Below are 21,110 nucleotides of genomic sequence, written 5' to 3'. Positions count from 1 at the left end.
TTCGAACTATTTCTGTGTCTTGAAAGTATAATGCTTCTTTTCTTCTTCTTCTTCTTGGCTCTCTTTCTCACTCTCACTCACTCTCTCTTTCTCTCTCTGTCTGCGTAGAATGGATGAATGAGAATGAAATGAGATGGGGGCAGTGAAAATCCCCTTCTCTTTTGAAGCTGAAGGAAGCGACGCTTCTCCCCCTTAACGGTCGATTTTTTTTTTCTTCTTAGCCGTTGGATCTTTTTACATTAATCTGACGCCTGAGCGTGGCTCTGGAGAATATTGTAGCCGTTGGAGATTCAAAATACTTGTTTTATTATAATATTATATAATATGTCTACATATATGTAATTATTTTTTTATAATATACAATAACTAATCAATTTATAATATAGAATTATTATTAATTTAATAAAAATTATTCATATTATTATTATTTTTCATATTATATATATTACACACAACAAAATACAACAATAAAAATGAAAATTCGAATTAAAAAAAGCAGAAATATATGGATTTTGAAAAGAAAAAAAAAGTTATGTTTTGCATTTTTTTAGAAGGAATTTTCTTAAAATTCATTAATTCAAAATTATTTTTCATTTGGATGCATAGAATGTTCAAAATCAAAGACAAGTTTCGATTTTTTTAGTTATTAATGTCTTATGATGTTTATTTACAGTTAAATATATTTTTTATGTCCATTACGATTAAATTTATTTACAATTTCAATTAATTTTTCAGTAAAAACTTATGATGTTTTGGACTTTCTGATTCTTATAATAGCCCATCTTAATTAATTAGTAAATCAAGTGTGATTAATTAATTAAGCATGTAGTAGTGAGGAAAATTAAGTATAAGTCTTAATTAAGTGAGATGGGGTCAATTCTGAGTTAAAAAGTGTACAAAGTGAAAATTAAGGGGTATAAATGGGTACACGCAAAAGTGCCCAAAATATAAAAATAAAAATGAAAATATTCCTAAAATAATATTCCAGACTTTTGGGTAAAGTTTGGTAATTAATGGAGTTGAATAGATAGATGAACCAATACCCACTTGATTCCACTTAACCTATGTTAAGTCATAAAACACAAAAAGGAACCCATTTCCCACCCCTTGCCCGTCGAACAGCCAGAGAAAGGAAGGGAGAAGAAGAAGAAGAGAGGGAGAGGGAGAGAGAACCCTAGAGTGAGCAAATCTTAACCGATTGGAGTGATTCAAAAGTCTAAACCACCTAGAATCTTCCCCTTTTTCATAATCCTAGCTTGGTTTTGAGTGGGAGTCCTTGTGGAGAGAGATATTGGCCCCCAAAGATTCGCCCCTTTTGAGAAGTGTGGGGTTTTGGGAGTTTCTACCTCCATGGAAGCTTGAGGAACGCTCATTCCTCTATTGTGTGATCATTGGTGGTAAGTTTCCACTCTCTTTCACATGATTCTTGGGGATTTGCATGAGTTTAGGGTTTATGAATAGTGAATTGGGGTTTTTATGAAATGTGATTAAATTAGCTATGTTCTAGGAAGAATGGAGCTTAGTGTATGTTATGAAAGATGCTAAGAATGGCATTTAATCGGTGAAAATGAGTTTAGATAGTTATATGACTATACTTTGAAAATTGCAAGATTAAATGCTTGATGAGTATTCTCGCAATGTTGAGTTATGGTGTGGTTGATTGGTTATTGATTGTGCCTATATGGTGGTTAGGATTGAGGCAATCGGACCAACCGTGATAGACCAACCATTGGAGCAAGGAATGGAGTTGGATTAGCTCCTTGAACTAGGTAAGTTCATACCTTGTGGTTGATGAGTTGTATAAGTAGTTGATAGTAATGAAGTATTATTGGTGCAATGTGTTGAATTGCATTACACCTTGATGTAGGTGTGTGCTGTGTAAACCATAGCTTGAAACCAAAGTTGATTGATTGTGGAACCTGATGGTGGGAACAAAGGTTGACTAAAGCTTGAGGTAAGCCTTCGGACCTTGGGTGTAATTCTCTTTATTGTTCCACCAAGCCCTGTAAGGGTAGTGGTTGTTGATAGTGCATATAAATGCAATGAAATAGTGTAATTCTTTGTTATACGTATGTGTATGCATTTGGTGTGGCATAGGATGGTGTTTCCCTATGTTGGTATGTTGCATGACGATGCATAAATCATACTTGGTAGTTAGCTGGCCAGTAGGACTATTTGCATCTGAGTTTCCTTAGGACAGCTTGAGAGCTCGAGGGATTTCTCCTTGAGATGTTATTGCACTTTGCATAGATATGTATTTACTGCATTATTATTGTTATTGCTATTACACTGATATGGAACTGTGGGGTGGAGAGATGCTCCAAGGACCCCTGATTTACTGGATATATTCGTATATCTCACCCCGTGTTGTGGGGACCCCCTTTCAGGTAAGGATGCTGCAGGAGCCACCAGTGGCAAGTGGCCATACTTGGACTAGTAGTGATGCATGAGGATCCTGTATTTTGATATTATACATGTTGTTTTGTAGCTCACATATATAGGATTGTAATTAATAAACAATTGATAGATGTATGTTCTGTTTATTTGGAATGGACTTAGCCTATGCTCATGCCTTTGGTTATCTCTTTGTTGATGGGAGCCAAGGGAGTGATCATAGTGTTTTGTAAGCTAAGTTCCATGAATTGTAATGAACATGATTTGTAATTGATGATTACTTTAAGTTCAATATATGTATGCTCATTAAGTATTGGATTGTTGAACTGGAAACTAAATTAGGTACCTAGTGCTAAATTGGGAAATGTTGAGAAAACAAAGACATCCTGTCCGGTTGACCAATTTTCATACCCAATGTGATGGAATTGGACTTTGATGCCTGTATGGAAGTTGTAGACATTTCTCTTAGCTTTCCATAGAGACCAAAATGGTGTAATTTGAGTGAGTATAGCTCAAGTTATGAGTGAAAAACCATAGGTAGGTTAAATGACCTTGTTTTGGGTCTCCCAGCCCTGTGGATGGCGCCTGGGGCGCCAGATTCACGCTTGGGGCGCCAAATTACAGAACCAGACAGTAGCATCCATGCTGAGGGTGCCACTCCCACGCTGGCGGCGCCAACTTTCTGTTTTCCCACGCTCTGGGCGTGGATCCCACGCTACGGGCACGGGGTTCTGGAGATTTTGCACCCCTTTTCTTAGAAAATGCCTAACTTTGGCTACGGTGCTCCGATTTGAGCGCGGTTTAAACCTACGCGTAGCTAATGAAAAATCCTATAACATAGTAGAAGATTGGAATCATAAAAGAAGTGTAGAATTAATTTGATAATTAAAGAGATGAAGACATTCAACGACGTATTGTCTAATATACATGGAATATAATATTAAGTTTAGTCCCATTATTTCGCAAAACAAATATGGTTATGATCACACACTTGGTTATATTAAATTCGGCACGTTTTAAAAGTAAAAATTTATCCGAAATTTAATTGAACCATGTGATTGTAACTGCGTTTAATGTCGTACGCAATGATAACAATCCGGTTCTAGAACGGGGTGTTACAATTCTTTTTTCATAATATTAAAAAAAAATCAACATTTAAGAATTTTGATTGATATTAATTTTTTTATGCACAAATGTTCATTAATTATTAGGTGAAGAAATAGAATTGTGTGCAAAGCCATCAAGAAAAGCAATCTCACAAATTAAAAAATAAAAATCAAAGTTAAAGAGTAATATTCAATTTGAAGGAAAAAAATAAATTAAAATTATTAAAAAATTATTTTAGTATTTATTGAAAATAATTATCTAACTTTATCTAATAATCAAAATTATTATAGGGATAGCAATTGGTGTAAATGGTCCATATTGGTCGACATTTGATACACTAATACATTTAACATAAACAGGACATAAATAGTGATTTGTATCAAAACATTTGACATAAATATCATCTAATTATTTTGCATATTGACACAATACTATATACTTATAATGTTAATTGACATAATAGGACATGAATAAATTATATCCTTATTTTGTTTGATCAATAACAGTTGCTGAATTACTATCATGAATGGTTACCACTCGTTTTTATAGCAGCCAACAGTAGTCAGTAAATATTCTATAATCTGGTATTTGTAATCAAGTACTATTACTTAGGGAGTAATATTTAATATAAAGAAATAAATAAATTAAAATTATTATGAAATATTTTTTTAATTTTAATTATAGGAAATAACCATAAAATTTTATTTAATAATCAAATTTATGGTAATATGAGTTGAGCCCGACGGATCAACCCGTCAAAATGGGACGGGTTGGGTTAAGGTTTTCAAACCACCAACCCACTTTCAACCCGCCCCGCCTAAAAGTAGGTCAAAACGGGTTCAACCCGCTGCGGGGCGGGTTGACTCGCCGGTTATAATTTTTTTTTTACAATTAGGTAGTATTTCATTTGTCATTAAATTTTTGTGATATCTAATTTTTTTTTTATCTTAGTACTTCCTAGAAAAATAAAGAATAATAATTTTATTTATGACAAATTTTATCTATATATGGAGACAAATGAGTTCCTAAAGAATGTTTAACAAATATTAGTATACATTTAAGATTGAGACTGAAAAAAATTAAGAGAAATGTGAAATAAAATAAAATAATATTAGAAAAATTTATAAAATATAATTTATTTTTGAATTTTTTTTTTTTAATTGGCCAGTTGGTGGGTTGACCTGCCAACCCACCATAAAACAGTGAATTCATTTTTCTAGCCCATATTTAATGGCGGGTCAATCCGTCTCGTTTTTGGCCGATTGGTGGCGGGTGGAGACCAACTCAAATTGCCACCCCTTTCCACTCATACTTATTGCTCTTTCTTAATGGTAAAAATTAGTCTTCAAGCGATTGGTCAATAGTAAGCACTGGGTTACTATCACTTGAATGGTTAAAACCTATATTTTAGTAATAAGTAATAGTCCGTGAATTGTCAATAATACAATATTTGTTGTTAATGACTCCTAATTTTTTATTGATTAATAATGTCCACTGAATACCTATCACGCTGGTTGTGGTGGTGTTATCCATTGCACTGGTAAGAGGATTGCTGGATTTTCCAAAAACTTGTTCCCACCATGTTAAGTGTCATTCATGTTTTCTGAAAACTAATGTTAAGTGTCAGCTAACTCTAATCATTCACGTTACTTATGGGCAAAGAATAATCAATTACATAACTTCATTTTATATTCTATCCGCAAGGAAGAACCAATCATCATTCCTTTTTATAATGGTGGGGCTAAGATTCCATTTGAGAACTAAAAAATTTTAAAATACTTGATGCGACTTAGCTAAAGCTCTTTACAAAAGTAATAGCTTTAATCCACATGCACGTCACACTCTTTCCTTGTCCTTTATTTTAGCATGCTAAAACAAGTTATCCCAAAAAAAAAAAAAAAAGTATGCTAAAAACATAATATGTTTTACTCTTAATCTCTTAGTGTAGCTAATTAAGTATCTTTCCTTCGTATCAAGCTTGATCCAACAAATTAAACCACGAGTTTGTAAAATATCATCCGTGGATGACAATGGAGAGATTCCCATTCTTTATATAATAAGCTTACATTTGGAACTAGTTGATCAAGGATTTGTATCACTCACAATAATTATCGGAAAATTAGTGCATAAACCTAACACATCTAAATTGAGTATATTAGACCGATATTTTTTTGATATATGTTGTTTATTATGTTATAGCTAAGCATTAAATATTATGATAGTTTTTTTTTTTGAAAATATTCCAATCGGTTCATCACTCCGTGACTAGTCCGATTCGGGGCTGGTCCAAGATTAAGGCTTTAAACCTCTTCCAAAGGTGGTACTGGAGAGGATCGAACACATGCTCACCCCCACCTGCTCAGCTCACATGCGCCAACTAAGCTACCACTATTTGGTAAATATTATGATAGTTAATCATAAAGGGTAGGTCATATTTACAAACTATACTATAGTACATACTCAAGTAGTATGTTACCTGTAGTACAAAGTGTAATTTACAAACAAAAAATTGTAAATATTTTTTTTTTAAATATTTCAACCGGTTCATCGCTTCACGACTAGTCTGATTCGGAAAGGGTCTCGGGATTAAGGCTTTAAATTTCTCGAAAAAAAAAATTGTAAATATAGCTCTGCTCTAATCATAGTGGCATAGTATATCTAACTTTTGGAATTATTCGCTAGTCATATAACATTGCACAGGCTGAATTATTCAAGGATATTGTTGATAACAAGAACAATTAATTAGAAGATTAATTGCATGAAGAAGTGCACGTTATCCATGAAAATCTATCCAGGACTTGGTTCTTTGAAATGTTTCTCTTAAGCTCTTGTTCAAAACATTTTTCAAACTTGCAACCTTTTTTGCAAGAAAATCCTTTTTCTTTTTAAAAGTAGAATAGTTTATCAGAATTAAGTGTTTGAATTACAATGTTCTCTAGGCCAGAATTTCAATTTGGAGTCTTGTATTAGACCACACAATCATGTATTCATGTGCAAGCTAACCAAAATTTGATTTTTCATTTGTTTAAAACAGTACAAATCTCCTAGTAAGTCCTCTCACCTTAACTCTTTATTTTCAAGCTTATTTATTTACTTTTGTATAGTTAGTTCATAAACTAAACGGGTTTTGCATTTGTCATGTTGCATGACAAATGTAAAGTTTTCTACACATACATCGATATTTGTGCTGCATTTTCTTTTTTTTTTTTCTTTTTTTTTTAAACATGGTGAACCCCACACTTATTGTCTCTATAGCATGACAAGAAAATTATCCTCCAACATGATACTTGTTTTTTCCCTAAACAAAAAGCAAAAATATTTACAGACTTTGAAAACCCAATTGCTGGTACACGCCTTTGTATATCATAGTACCATGCCATATATATTTCTTCTTTGATGTGCAATTACTTCCACACACATGTGGGAAGAGGAGACCAGATTTCATGAAATGGAAGCATTTTAGCAACAATGGAAGTTCATTAATTCAATAGATTTTAGGACTAAGAAAAGAATAAAGTCAAAGATTATGCTTTCTATTTTGATCTTTAAGCAATAATCCCTTCAGTTGCACATCCCCAATTAGAACTTGCTTCCCAACTAAAGGCCGCATGGCAAATTTATGAGCAAAATCATCGATAAATTTTGGTATACACCATGTTTTGAGGGTGCTTTAGATTACAACAAAACAAGCAGGAATATGCAAATTAGCCACAGTGAACAAATGAACTAATAAATGTAAAAAGTTGAGTTTGTTACAACATGATTAGGCAAATAAAAAAAAGCATGCCTAAAACAATGCAACCCAATTAGTAGAAACCCAATTACAAAGATGAAATCATATATTTCTTTAACAAAAACAAGCACACATGTATACTCACACCAAGAATCTGATAAAACTCACGTCGTTTGAAAACTCAGTCAGTTAATTTTGCTCCTACACTAGATCATCTGGCCCAGCAAGCACAACCTGTCATTTATTAGGAATAAAAAAAACCATCATCCAATTTGCATGAAGTCCAAAATGAAAGAATAAGCATGCTAAGGATCCATTTAACCAAGGAAAAGCTTGCTGAGATCTTAAAGCAAAGTGGTAACAAATCTAAACAATAAGGAGACAAGAAAGCCAGTATAGTATATGAATAAGTACATAATCAGGTAAGAGAAAGAATCATACATTGCAATCAAGAGCATATTTCCTTGCAACCATAATTGCTACATTTCTTTCTCTCTCTGATTCAAAGGTCAATACAAATGAGAGGCCCTTTCTAGCTTGCCAAAACAATGCCCTCGCTGCATTACTGACATCACCTCTAACTCCACATAGCTTTGGTTAAATAAAATGTTAGTTAAAGGGATAAAGTCAATAGAGAAATTGAAAGATGGAAAACTTTAAAATAAAAAAAAGAGTAAACACCCTTTTTGGTCCCTGACAATATCTACGAAATCCTTTTTAGTCCCTGGCAATAAAAAAGGACCAAATTGATCCTTAAAATTATGAAAAAAGGGCCACGTTAGTCCTTATGTCAACTCCTCTGTCACTAACGTGGCCCTTTTCACATACTGTAAGGGACCAATTCGGTTCTTTTTTATTGCCAGGATTAAAAAGGATTTCGTAGATATTGCCAGGGACCAAAAAGGGTGTTTACTCTAAAAAAAATAAAAAAATAATAATGGCCAATTTCCAAAATAGTACCTGCATTGATGGGGAGTAAATCTCTCTAGCTTTTGTAATCCAACCTCTACATAGTTTTATCCTCATTCTCCCCACATTAAATGAATGAGTAGAATGTGATGAGTGATCTTTTCCATTCATCTGAGAAATAACTACCTGTATAACGCCAAATACAAAAATTATTGTGCCAAAACTTTCTCTTTAGATAACCAGATAATACATCATTAAAGAGGAGAAAGTTGAAAATAGATAGTTAGATACACATAAAAAAAAATATATATACGTATTCAAAAAAAAAAAAAAAAAAAATACGTGTGGATCTAAAGAGAGTGTGGATAACATACATTAAAATCAGTATTAGATTTTCGTAAAAGTGCCTCCACATGGCTTCCAAGTCCTGAAACTGTTACAAGAAGATAGGTAGTTGTTAGCCCTTTTTACTTTTCTACTTCTGGATGCATCAATAAGTACCGTGGGGGTACAACATAACCCCAACTATGCAAGCCAAAACCAGATATCAGTTGTTGGGAAAAACAAAGGGTAAGGTCCATAATAAAACTAACCAGTTTGAATGGGATTAGATGTTAGTGTTAGTTTATTGCCATTGGAGACAATGTCGACTTGTAAGTTTCTCCCCACATCAAAAGGGTCAGGAGCATATATTGATTTGTTGGCACCTGATAAACAAAGGCAAACCAACTTTAAACAATATAATAATAATCAAGAGGGTTAATTAGCTGTTGTAGGCCAGTCAAGCAAAGAGCAGGATAAATAAATTCAAATAATATACATAGACAACAGTCGATATAATTTTACAAATACAAATAGGATTCCACCACCAGATTGGAGCCATACATCTGTGAAATTTCAGCGAAGGCATCATCACATATTTTTTATTGTCAAAGAATTAGTAGGAGTAAGAGTCCAAGGTGGCAGAAAAGCATGGTGAAAGTAAAGAAGGCAAAATTTATCCAAGTGCGTATGAAAGGAAACAATTATATTGAAGGATTCTAAAAGAATAGTTTACTTAGGTAATATTGCCTTTCCACTTTTATAGATAACTTATCCAAATTCGTACAAAAACTTATCCCAGTTATTGTATGCATATCACCAGAATAACAAAATTAAACAGAAAGAATTATTTATTATATGTCCAGCTCCTATGCAACAAGCTATGATGAAACAAAGCCTCCTTGCTTGTTCAGCTATGAATCACTGCTAACTTAAAATTTTCATTCATATCAATAGCAAGTGTCCGGGCGCCTTTGTGCATTAGGGTTTCCCCTTTTGATCAATAGCAACTAGCAAGTGCATACTTAGAACCTGTACTTCTGGTGCCAGGTATATGATGGGCCTTCAATAAAGTAACCAAGCCCATTAATTAGGAATTAGTATATATAGAGCTGTTTAGGGTGGGGTTTCTTTATGCATGAAATTAAGAAAATAGTGAATGGGGTTTTGGAAAAGGATATCTGGGGATCTCTTAAGGCCTAGGTGTTTGGCTTTGAGGGTGAGTTGAGACCTTTGATTTATCTTTTTCTGCCTTGTTATTTACTATCGTAATTGTAGAAAATCAGAATTCAAATTCAAATTTTTTTCCGTTTTTATTTCCTATTAATTAGGATTAATTGTAATTAATTAGAATTAATTGTGATTAGGTTTAGTGAGTCATAGCTGAGTCATTCTTAGCTATTTTTTCTTGTATAAATACTCCTCATTCCTCTTGTAATTCATTCAATATCAATATACAAAAACCTTTTTCAATATGGTATCAGAGCAGGTTGGTCCTGAGAAAACTCAGCCACCACAACCACCGTCAAACCGGCGGCACAACGCCGGAAAACTCAACCTCCAACCATTATTAAGGTTATTTTCCCTTCCTACAAAGTCCCAAGAGCAAAGTAAGGCTACCAATCACTGTAGAAGGCAAAATTCCAGCTTTCCACCGCCGTCAGCAGTCGTCGAAAAATTTTTCCGGCGACATTTCCGGCCAAGATCCGCACCATTCGAAACAGAAGGAGTCGATCTACAAGTTTCAAGAAGGACCATCGGATTCTGCTGAGCCACGCGCCCCCACGCGCTAGAGAAAGGACGGAGCGTCCGCCCTACGCGTTACCACACGCAGCCATGTTGATTGAAAGTAAATTTCCATCCAGCAATGTTGCTCAACAAGGTATAGCGTTCCATGTTGATAATAGTAGTCGATGGATTCTTGATTCAGGGGCTTCAGATCATATGACAGGTAATGCAACCTTATTTTGTTCTTATACCCCTTACTATCAACAATCACGAATAAGAACAGCAGATGGCAGCTTCTCTACTATTGCTGGAAAAGGATCCATTAAACTTTCTGATCACATTACTTTGAACTCAGTCCTTCATGTTCCCTCTCTTACTTGTAACCTTATCTCTATCAGCAAACTTACGTCTGAGTTACATTGTGTTGCCAAGTTTTCTGTCAATGCTTGTGTTTTCCAGGAACAGGACTCGGGACTGATGATTGGCAGTGCTAGAGAGGAAGAAGGACTTTATTATTTAGAAAAAGATTCTTGTGAAGAAAAAAAATTTGTGAACCACTCAGTATGTTTGTCTGATGATTGTAATGATGTTTTGTTGTGGCATCGTCGGTTAGGACACCCAAATTTCATTTATCTTCAGAAGTTGTTCCCAAGCTTATTTATCAATAAAAATCCCAGTTCTTTTTCTTGTGATATTTGTCAGCTTGCAAAACATTCTCGTGTTTCTTATCCTCCTAGAGTCCATCATGATTCTTCTCCCTTTACCTTGATTCATAGTGATATATGGGGTCCAGCCCGTGAAAAAAATATCTCTGGTGCTCGTTGGTTTATAACTTTCATAGATGATCACTCTAGGGTATGTTGGGTATACCTTCTAAAGGATAAGTCTGACGCTGCATCCATTTTTAAAAACTTTCATGCTATGGTTCAAACTCAGTTCCAGACCTCTATCCAAATTCTTCGAACTGACAATGGTACTGAATATTTTAATTCTGTTCTTGGAAACTATCTCAGCCAGCATGGTATTCTTCATTAAAGTTCTTGTCCTAACACCCCTCAACAAAATGGGATGGCTGAAAGAAAAAATAGACATCTCCTTGAAGTTGCTCGAGCTCTTATGTTTACCATGCATGTCCCTAAATATTTGTGGGGGGAAGCTGTCTTGACTGCAGCATACCTCATCAATCGGATGCCTTCTCGTGTCCTAAATTTTCAATCTCTTTTATCTTGTCTTACCCACACCTTTCCTTCTTTCCGGGCTCATTCTTCCCTTCCTCCCAAGTAGTTTGGCTGTGTGGCTTTTGTACATGTTCCTCCCCATCAAAGGTCCAAGCTCGATCCTAAGTCCATTAAATGTGTCTTCATAGGATATCCTCCTAACCAAAAGGGCTACAAGTGTTACTCATCTTCACTTCGTAAAGTCTTTGTTTCTATGGATGTCACATTTGATGAGAGACAATCTTTTTTTCCTTCGACTTCTCTTCAGGGGGAGTCTATTGGGGTTGATGAAGATAAGTTTTGGAAACCAAATGATTCTGTTGTTTTGCCTTTGCCGTTGGAGACAGGGGGAGTCATTATGCAAAAGACAGGGGGAGTTAATGTGTCAGATAATGGAGATCTTCCCGGGAAATGGGGAAAGTTTTACAGCAGGCGAGAATCACCTCAGGAGCCTCTAGACTGCCAGGATTCTGACTCGAGTCTTAGTTCCAGCAACACTGATACAGCCAACCTAGATGTGCTCTATTGCTCTCCGAAAATGTACTAGATCTTGTACTGCTCATCCTATTTCTCATCATATCACATATGAAAAGTTGTCCCCAGGTTTTCGTGCTTTCAACACTATGTTAGACAGTACAAAAATACCAAAAAATATCCAAGAAGCACTTGATGATCCAAAATGGAGGAATGCAGTCTTTGAAGAAATGGATGTACTCAACAAAAATGGAACTTGGGAGTCTGTAGCATTACCCAGAGGAAAGAAAACAGTAGGTTGCAAGTGGGTGTTCACAATAAAGTTTAATGCAGATAACAGCATCAACAAGTATAAGGCCAGACTGGTTGCTAAGGGATTCACTCAAACTCATGGGATAGACTATCAAGAGACATTTGCCCCTGTTGCCAAGCTTAACATTATCCGAGTTCTTTTATCACTTGCTGCAAATCTTGGTTGGCCCTTGCAACAATTAGATGTAAAGAATGCTTTCTTGAATGGTGATCTACATGAAGAAGTTTATATGGATCCACCACCTGGTTTTGAAAAAGGAGACGATTCAGTATGCAAGTTGAAAAAGTCTCTCTATGGTCTTAAACAATCTCCTAGAGAGTGGTTTGAGAAGTTTACTCAAGCTGTTAAGGGAAGAGGATTCCTCCAAGCTCAGACTGATCACACTTTATTTTTAAAACACTCTAATGGTGGTAAAATTGCTATTCTCATTGTTTATGTTGATGACATAATTGTCACAGGTAATGATTGTGAGGAGATAAGCTCTTTGAAGAAATGTTTAGCTAATCAGTTTGAACTGAAGGATCTTGGATCTCTCAAATATTTCCTAGGCATGGAAGTTGCTCGAAGTAAGGCAGGAATTTCTTTAGCTCAGAAGAAATATATTCTAGACCTGTTACAAGAAACAAGAATGCTTGGGTGCAAGCCAGCAGAGACTCCAGTTGAACCCAATATTAAATTGGGAATCGAATATGGGAAAGAAGTTGACAAAGAGCAGTATCAAAGATTGGTGGGGAAGTTGCTCTACTTATCTCACACTCGGCCTGATATTGCATTTGCAGTTAGCATGGTTAGTCAATTCATGCATTCTCCTAAGGAAAAACACCTGAGTGCAGTTTATAGAATTCTGAAGTACCTCAAAAACACCCCTGGTCGAGGATTGCTCTTTAAAAGGGGACACAAGAGGGTAATTGAAATATATACAGATACAGATTGGGCTAGCTCTGCATTGGACCGAAGATCCACTTCAGGATATTGCACCTATATATGGGGAAATCTTGTAACCTGGAGAAGTAAGAAACAAACAGTTGTTGCCCGGAGCAGTGCAGAAGCAGAATTTCGAGCTCTAGCCCATGGTATTTGTGAAGGAATTTGGTTAAGAAGACTCCTTGAGGAATTGAAGATCTCTTTTTCCCTACCTGTCAAAGTGTATTGTGATAATAAGGCTGCTGTCAGTATTGCTCAAAATCCAGTTCACCATGGCAGAACAAAACATAACATGTGGAGGTTGATCGCCACTTTATCAAAGAAAAAATAGATGATGGAAGTGTATGTATGGTGTATATTTCTACCAAAGAGCAGATTGCAGATATTCTCACTAAGGGCCTACACCGGCCAGCCTTTGAAGACTTGATTGGCAAGTTGGGAATGATCAACATTTACCTCCCAACTTGAGGGGGAGTGTAGAAAATCAGAATTCAAATTCAAATTTTTTTCCGTTTTTATTTCCTATTAATTAGGATTAATTGTAATTAATTAGAATTAATTGTGATTAGGTTTAGTGAGTCATAGCTGAGTCATTCTTAGCTATTTTTTCTTGTATAAATACTCCTCATTCCTCTTGTAATTCATTCAATATCAATATACAAAAACCTTTTTCAATAGTAATTGTCTCCAATAGAGGAGTCTGTATGGCTGATGAAGCTCTGTTTCTCTGTTGTTGTTGATGATGATGTTATTGTCAAGGAGTTATCTCCATCGTATTGTCCAGTAGTGAATTGAAGTGATTTTACTCTTATTTGCTGTCATTTGTCTGTTAAATTGAGTGGGTTCCATCAGTATATAACAATTTGTTTTGTTTATTTATTTATTTTTGGTAAATAGTTTTGTTTATTTAATTTTAGCTTATCATGTACTTACTGTTTATTTATTTTTAGCTTATGCATGTACTTACCTTCTGTGAAGTTACGCTTGGGAGCAGATATCACAAATGAGTTTTTACAGCACATGCTAGTAATTGAAGATACCAAGTTTACTCTGATAACTAAAAACAAGCCCTTGCTACTCGTATGGAAGAAAGATGAGTTGCATATTTTTTTCTGGGTCAAGAAATATTACATTTTAAAAGGCCAAAAAAATTGAAACATGTAAGTTCCTGTGTGATGTGAATTCAGGTATTCAGATATCTTTTATTCTAGCCTCATTCCCATGTCAAATGTTTTCCAAAAAATGGCCACATCCCCGTACCTGCATTTAAGCTCTATCGACTCTAAAGTTGTCAAGTAAAATGCCTGACAATCCATAAAATCAACCAATGTTTAGAGATCCTGCAGCTTGTAATCAAACATATCATCCAACTCTCCAAAAACTTAAGCTATTAGGTGAAGGTTCAAGAATAGTTTAATATCTTTAACACACTCCCTTCATGCAAGGGTTATATGGGCTTTGAAACATGGACAATTAGGAATGGAGTTAGCAAATATTGAATTCCTACTAACCACTTGGTTGAAGAGAATTTAATACCATGTCAGAAACCAAATCAACCCAAACTCTTAAGCTAATATGTGGAGGCCAAGGAATGATTTCATATCTCTAACATAGTCTCGTGCAAGAGCAGTGGAGCAGTATGGCCTTCAAATGTAGACAATGCACAGGCCTACTTTAACTTGCTTAAATTAAATTTGATCATGAAAAGTGGAGGTTCCTGAATTTGACATAAATGGTTTTACATCTCAAGTATAGATCTTTGTAAAGAATCAATTCAACCCAAAAGCTTAAGCTGTTGGGTGAGGCTACATTAATGGTTTTATATATCTCAACACGCCCCCTCACACGAGAGTCTACTGGGCTTGAAGGGTGGACAATGCACAGGTCCATCTTCTTGTGCGAAGAAAGAAATTCCACTAGAAAGAAAGTGGGGGGCGGTGAGGATCGAACCCGGTACACTGAGGCTCTGATACCATGTAAAGAACCAATTCAACCCAAAAGCTTAAGCTGTTGGGTGAGGCTACATTAATGGTTTTATATATCTCAACAATCTTCAATGGAAAACAAAATGGCTAATTTGTAACTAGGTAGATAATAAAGTCATTTAAAAACTTTCAGATTATCATACTTATCAGAATCAATTACAGATGTTACTAAAATAAACCAGTAAAAACACTAAGACATCTAAATCTTGAAATATGCTTCAAAATCAATTAAAAGAGAGGTACCTGAAATAACTTCCCTCCAGCTGCCTTCAGTTGACAAGCGATACCACTGAAATGAACATTTTGAAACCTGCAGCACTTCATCTGAGCAAGGCTGGACTCTCAGATATGAACCCAAAGCTTCAGAACCATCCAACAAATATAAATGAGATTTATTCTCCTCATCCCTCTTGCTCATTGTTAGCTGGCATGGAGGAAATGAAGTTATTGCAAGAACAGTATATTTGAGTGTATTAGCACTTAAAAGTTATTAATTTGTAGTATGTCTGGATTATAGTTTGCAAACCATGGTTTGACCCAACTGATAAGCAAATTTTTTTCACTTCCATTTAAACCATGGTTTCAGACCCAAAATCATGTTCAAGCCCAAACAAAGATGGTTTTGCCAAACATGTTATTTATGAATGAAAGTTGGCACATTATAATCCAAACATGCTATTAATGGTCAATTCATATTAGAAAAGAAGAAGGGAAACAACACAATAGAGAACAATTGAGTCAGATTTCAAATCAGCAATATGTCTATATTGACAGAAACATCATGGAAAATAAATTATATTTTTCAAACAGAAAAAATCAGATGAACTTTGCAGTCACATGCCAAATATGAGCCATGAACAGTCAAACAAATGTAACTGATCAGTATGTTAAAAATTCGACAACTAAAATTTGTAACCATTCCATCATTATCCGCATTCATCATTTTCAAGAATTATGATATTTGTAGGTACAGAGATTATAATTTCTCATTCTTAAACCAGTTTTCTATGATTTTTCCTTCCCACTGAAGTTAGGTTCAACCATCCTTACAAACTGTGGTCAAATCAAAAGAAACCAACTGAATTCAAGTTCAGTGGTTAATAGATTAGTAAGACAATTCATAATTTGCTGAAAAAAAAGGTACAAAAGAAGTGTAGGGAGAGGGGAGGTTGCCTCATTACATGGTTAGGGTAGTTCAATCTTACCAGTTGGGCCACCCCTCATTGGCAAATTTAAAAATATACTTTTGTGCAGTTGGAAAAAAGGTACAGGAATAAACTACTATTGTCCTATCACGAAAGTAAAATATAAAACTGTGCAGTCAAATCTATTCGAATTGATAATAGACTCTCTTGATAGTTAATTAAACAAGTAAAAGTAGGTATTAACAAACCTCTTTCTGAAGCTTAATTGAAAATATAGATTTTTCTCGAATTTGATCCCTTAGAGCACGAAGTTCATGTTCCATGGCCATCACCTGAAATCATCATACAATTCTCATAAAAAAAAAATAGATTTTCTCACCACTGTGAAGAATATTCAAATAGCTAGTTAATGGGAAATTAGAATCATAGAACAAAACTGCAAAAGATACCCTTCCTTAAGTTATGATGTGCCTAATTGCGCCCACGTACAGGTATATATTATCCAAAATGGTATGATGTATAGATATGGAAATTTTCATAGATTTAGGATACAGGTATAGCAGAATATATTATAAAACAATAGTAATACATTTACATACACAAAAATTAATATTAAAATGTAATATATTTTCAGATATGTTTTAGTCTATTTTGCCAATTAGAACCAAATTTCAGCCTTTAGCACATGTTTGGAAAGCTATTAGAAGCGAGAAATAATAACTTTTATTTTTCAAAAGCTCTCTTGGGAAGCTGCAACAAAGGAAGAAAAGAGAGAGAGAGAGAGATTATATTTCCTCTAAATAAGCTAATTTAAACACACAATTATATTATTTATATGCATTTCAAAACATGTTAGCATGCATTTCTAATGTTTCAAAATAAAATTTTCCCATTCTATCTGGTTTCAGGGGGAAAAAAATGGTACCCAAACATGGTGTTTTGTATGTAAGTACCCAATTCCAGTACAATATGGATATTGTAGAAAAGTGTTAATGCTTCTTGTCAAAATCTGGAAATTTATTAAAAAATCGAGTATACTGAAATTAAGTAAAAACTATCGGCTACATCAATTTTGAGGAAGCAAAAAGCAATGCACCTTGCTTGGCTGATGCAACAATTTGATTCTTCTTGCCTCTTGAACCTCTTCTACTAGTCCATCCACATCCTGACAGTGAGGAAACAGATAGTGTATACTTTACACACTCAACATAATAATAACTGCATAATTTTAATACGGCATCTTTAGAATTTTGCAAGTTCAAATATCATTACAAACTGAAGGAAGATACGACATGATATGAGAATACCATATAAATGAGCAAAGAACTACATACAATGGGTATAACAAGGTGATTAGAAAACCCAAGCTTGTGCGTTCATGCATTAGGTTTTTCAAATCTATGATACTTTGAAATTTTTGAGGCCGAGTTTGGTATTGGTGATCAATGAGGAAATGAACCCCCTCTTTTCTATCGCAAAATTATATTATTTAGCAATTCTTTCTTATAAATCGTGCATATGATTCTCTCATGCACATATAAGATTATTTTAGTGTAAAGTAATGTTTGATTATGAAAACATTAATGCAAAATTACACACGCACAGAATTGAGAAATCAAACAGCATGTAGAACCTGTGGTTTCGAAGCATGGGAAGCTTTTTCTTGTTCCTCAAGTGCCTCACCAATTCTCAGCACCACTGCCCTGGCACTTTGGATTTCAGCACAAGCAAAAGACTTCTCTTGATTAACCAACTTTTTAGCATCTTCAGAAGCCTATAGAACAAAGATGGATTCAGATTTATTTTCCAGAGAGAGAGAGAGATCAACATATTTAAATGGAAGAAGTGGAAAATTAAAACCAATTTAGAAATAATAGTACTAGTGAATAATTATCACTGTTATTGCAATATATTATAGAAGAGAATACAAATAAGAGAAAATAATTTTCAGAGTGACCAATTTCATTCCATTAGATAAAATGTGAAGGCAAAAATACATGCTTAGAGGAACCAGCGATGATTTTATGTAAGGTGACAGGGAAAGGAAAGAACCAAAGGTTCTATGAGATTTTGTCATTTTGACCTCAACCAATTTCCACAATACAATTTGTAATAGTGTATTTACGAATAATTAACAAATTTAAAGTCAAACTATGAACTGTCCAATCATTGTTTTATAATCCATAAAAAAAAAATCCAAATGAAATTTTGGAATTTGAAAGAAGCATTAATAGTTAAAATTTAGAAGCTGCTATAGTAAATCATAACTGTGTGCAGAAAGTATCAATGGAGATTATATAACCATTTACAAAAAGTTTAGTTGTCAAAGAAGACCTGTTTGAGAAAGCTTGCAAGCTGCTTCACTTCAAACTTCTCTTGAATCAACTCTCCTTCATTTTGAGTCAACTTAACAGCCAAAGCTTCCACCTGTGAGAGGAATATATTGTTAAGTGTGAACACTCAGCATTAGTAACATGAATTGAAGAAGAGGAAATAAATGAATTTTTCATGCAGTTTGAAATGGCATCCTAGAAATATGTGAATGGGGGTGGGGGAGGGGAAGGACTGAAGAAGGCATGCTCCACAGAATTACAAAAACTCAAAATCTGGAAGAATCAAATTTTGTCCAGCTATCAGACAGAATGAAATGCCATTTCAAACTTGGAACAATGTAATGCACTCAACCATGGAACACTATAAAATAACAAACCATAGAGATAGCTTTCTCCACATCCTCTTTATCTCTTCCTGCAAAATGGCCTCTTAAAGATTCTAATGCATCTCGTAGCTTTTTCAAAAGAACATGTCCCTCCAAAGATGCCACCTCTCTGAGCTTTGCCTGAATTCCATGAAAAAAAATATGCTCAGAAGTTGAGAAAAAAAATATTGGAAAAAAGAGAAACTGATGAATTGTGAATCGAAGTCAGTAACAAACTTTATTTTGACAAAGGCAATCCTGATTGACAGAAAAGACATATAATGTGAACCAGATTTTCGCATTTTTTTCCTTTATCAAACTGATGTATATTTAATAGAACTGGGGCATGTTGAATATAAATTGGATTTTTCTATTAAGGAAAGGAAAATAATCAATAGTAGACCATAACCAAGTATAATGGCAGGAACCTCATTAGACAACTTAGCAGCTGCAGCCAAGTTCTTGTCAAATTTACTGGCAAGGTCACGAACTGATATACGTTTGTGCTGTTCTGACAAATGGGAAGCTTCTTGTTCAATAACATCCTTCAAAGAAGGACCCTGGTTATCCTCAATAGGCCCTTCCAGAATTTGACTATCAGCTCCCAGTTTATATTTTGGAAAACTATTAGAAATGAAGCTCACATCAGCTGAAACTGGCGGAACAGCTTCCATTGGCATCTTGATTTCAACTTCAGGACTAATCTTTGTCATGGTGAAAATGGGTGCGGTCTGGTAAAAAAATAAATGCAATGTAGTATGAGACATTCAGTTAAGATTGTGTCGGTAATGAATCAAAAGTAAAACAAAGTATAGAAGACTCCTTTTCTTGATGAGCAACTACAATCAAACCCAGCATAGTGAAGTAAGATTGAAGGCACGTGGCATGTAATCCAAACAAGGTTAAAACATGAAAGAATCCTAACATAAAAGCTAGAAACCATGATGGAATGGGGATGGCTGATACTTATGTGATCTGTCTACTAAATACGATGCTCCTTTACAATACTAAATAAATGTTTCTTCATTTAGCTGAACCAGATTGGATAATCAAAGCTTTAGATTTTCACTCGTTTGTGTTATGCGTATGTATGCACTTTAAGATGCATCAAACACCTTTGATCCTGTGCTAAGTGTACTGACAGCAGGGTAAGGACATTCCAAATTAATGTCCACGCAAGTAGACAAGAAGAAACCATAATCAAAACCTAAGCAACATCAGTTCATCAACTGATGTTGATGATTTGGCAACCAATCAGGATTGACATTGTAGATTAAACCATCCAATTTCTGTATAAAATGATGAAAAACTTGGAGTGTTGTTACCAAAGACTAGAATTTAGAGCGAATATAGTCGGTTCAATATAAGATGAGTTTAGACTAAAACAACCATTTCATTTCATCTTCATTTTGAGTAGAAAAAAAGTGGTCGAACACACAATGTCAATTAATTCAAATATGTCCTGAAAACGGGAGAAGAGAGAGAGAGAGAGAGAGAGAGAGAGAGAGAGAGAGAGAGAGAGAGAGAGAGAGATTGAAGTATTAGTCTTGCATCTTATTAGAAGAAAATGTCGTAGTGATAGCAGTTAGCATTAGTAATAACAGTCAAAAGAAAAGATCGAATGCAATGACACAAACTAACCGGTATGTTGTGGTTGATTTCAATTACAAAACATTCATTTCCTTCCCTCTTTTAGTGATAAAAGAGGGATCAAGAGCAGTCACCATGTCAACAAGCATTCACATTACAAAACTACAGTCAAAATCATGAAACCACAGAGATCTACACAACAAAAATGAAAAATTGCAGACAACGAAGCAGGTACCTAATGCATAATTAAAAAGAGAGAGAGAGAGAGAGATGAAGTAAAAAGAATTGATAACATGAGATCAAGCCAATCTATCTCCTATGGTACTGGAAGGAAACCACTAATTACCAACTTCTCAAATGCATTTCTGAATATTAACAATATGAACCCACATTCCAAATTTCGATCCATGTAAAAAAAAAAAAACATTTTTCACTCTACTTCAATCACTAATGCAAAAAAATAAAATAAAAATAAAAAAATAGCATATTCTTACTTCTCAGCAACACTTGTACTTGAGGCCACAGAAGCAAAGGGTAGGAAAAAATAAAAAGAAAAAAACTCAAGAGAGCTA

At 34.7% G+C, this 21,110-nt stretch overlaps 1 protein-coding gene across 1 annotated transcript; it reads right to left on the bottom strand.

Annotated features, from left to right (window-relative positions):
* Positions 1-7,253: 7,253 nt before the first annotated feature.
* Positions 7,254-19,661, bottom strand: LOC133314862 (stomatal closure-related actin-binding protein 2-like). The gene is made up of 12 exons (XM_061516398.1): positions 19,377-19,661; positions 18,961-19,089; positions 18,585-18,677; positions 17,884-18,024; positions 17,347-17,415; positions 16,499-16,582; positions 15,349-15,529; positions 8,737-8,850; positions 8,518-8,576; positions 8,195-8,329; positions 7,676-7,825; positions 7,254-7,468 (listed from the first exon to the last, which is right to left on the bottom strand). Exons 1-12 carry the CDS (start codon positions 19,659-19,661, stop codon positions 7,436-7,438), a joined length of 1,473 nt encoding a protein of 490 aa, XP_061372382.1. The 3' UTR covers positions 7,254-7,435.
* Positions 19,662-21,110: the final 1,449 nt, after the last annotated feature.

Source organism: Gastrolobium bilobum, unplaced genomic scaffold, assembly GCF_033153095.1.
Source record: "Gastrolobium bilobum isolate Gb01-03AN ecotype WA unplaced genomic scaffold, APGP_CSIRO_Gbil_v1 utg7295, whole genome shotgun sequence".
Taxonomy (NCBI): Eukaryota; Viridiplantae; Streptophyta; class Magnoliopsida; order Fabales; family Fabaceae; genus Gastrolobium; species Gastrolobium bilobum.
The sequence above is the reverse complement of the archived record's forward strand: the minus strand, read 5'-3'. Positions and strand labels throughout refer to the sequence as shown.

Coding starts and splice junctions, on each gene's coding strand:
- LOC133314862 (XM_061516398.1), bottom strand. CDS start 19,661: ATGACAAAGATTAGTCCTGAAGTTGAAATCAAGATGCCAATGGAAGCT. Junction 18,025..18,584: donor TTGCAAGCTTTCTCAAACAG/GTCTTCTTTGAC, acceptor TTTGTTCTATAG/GCTTCTGAAGATGCTAAAAA. Junction 8,330..8,517: donor AATCTAATACTGATTTTAAT/GTATGTTATCCA, acceptor GGCGTTATACAG/GTAGTTATTTCTCAGATGAA.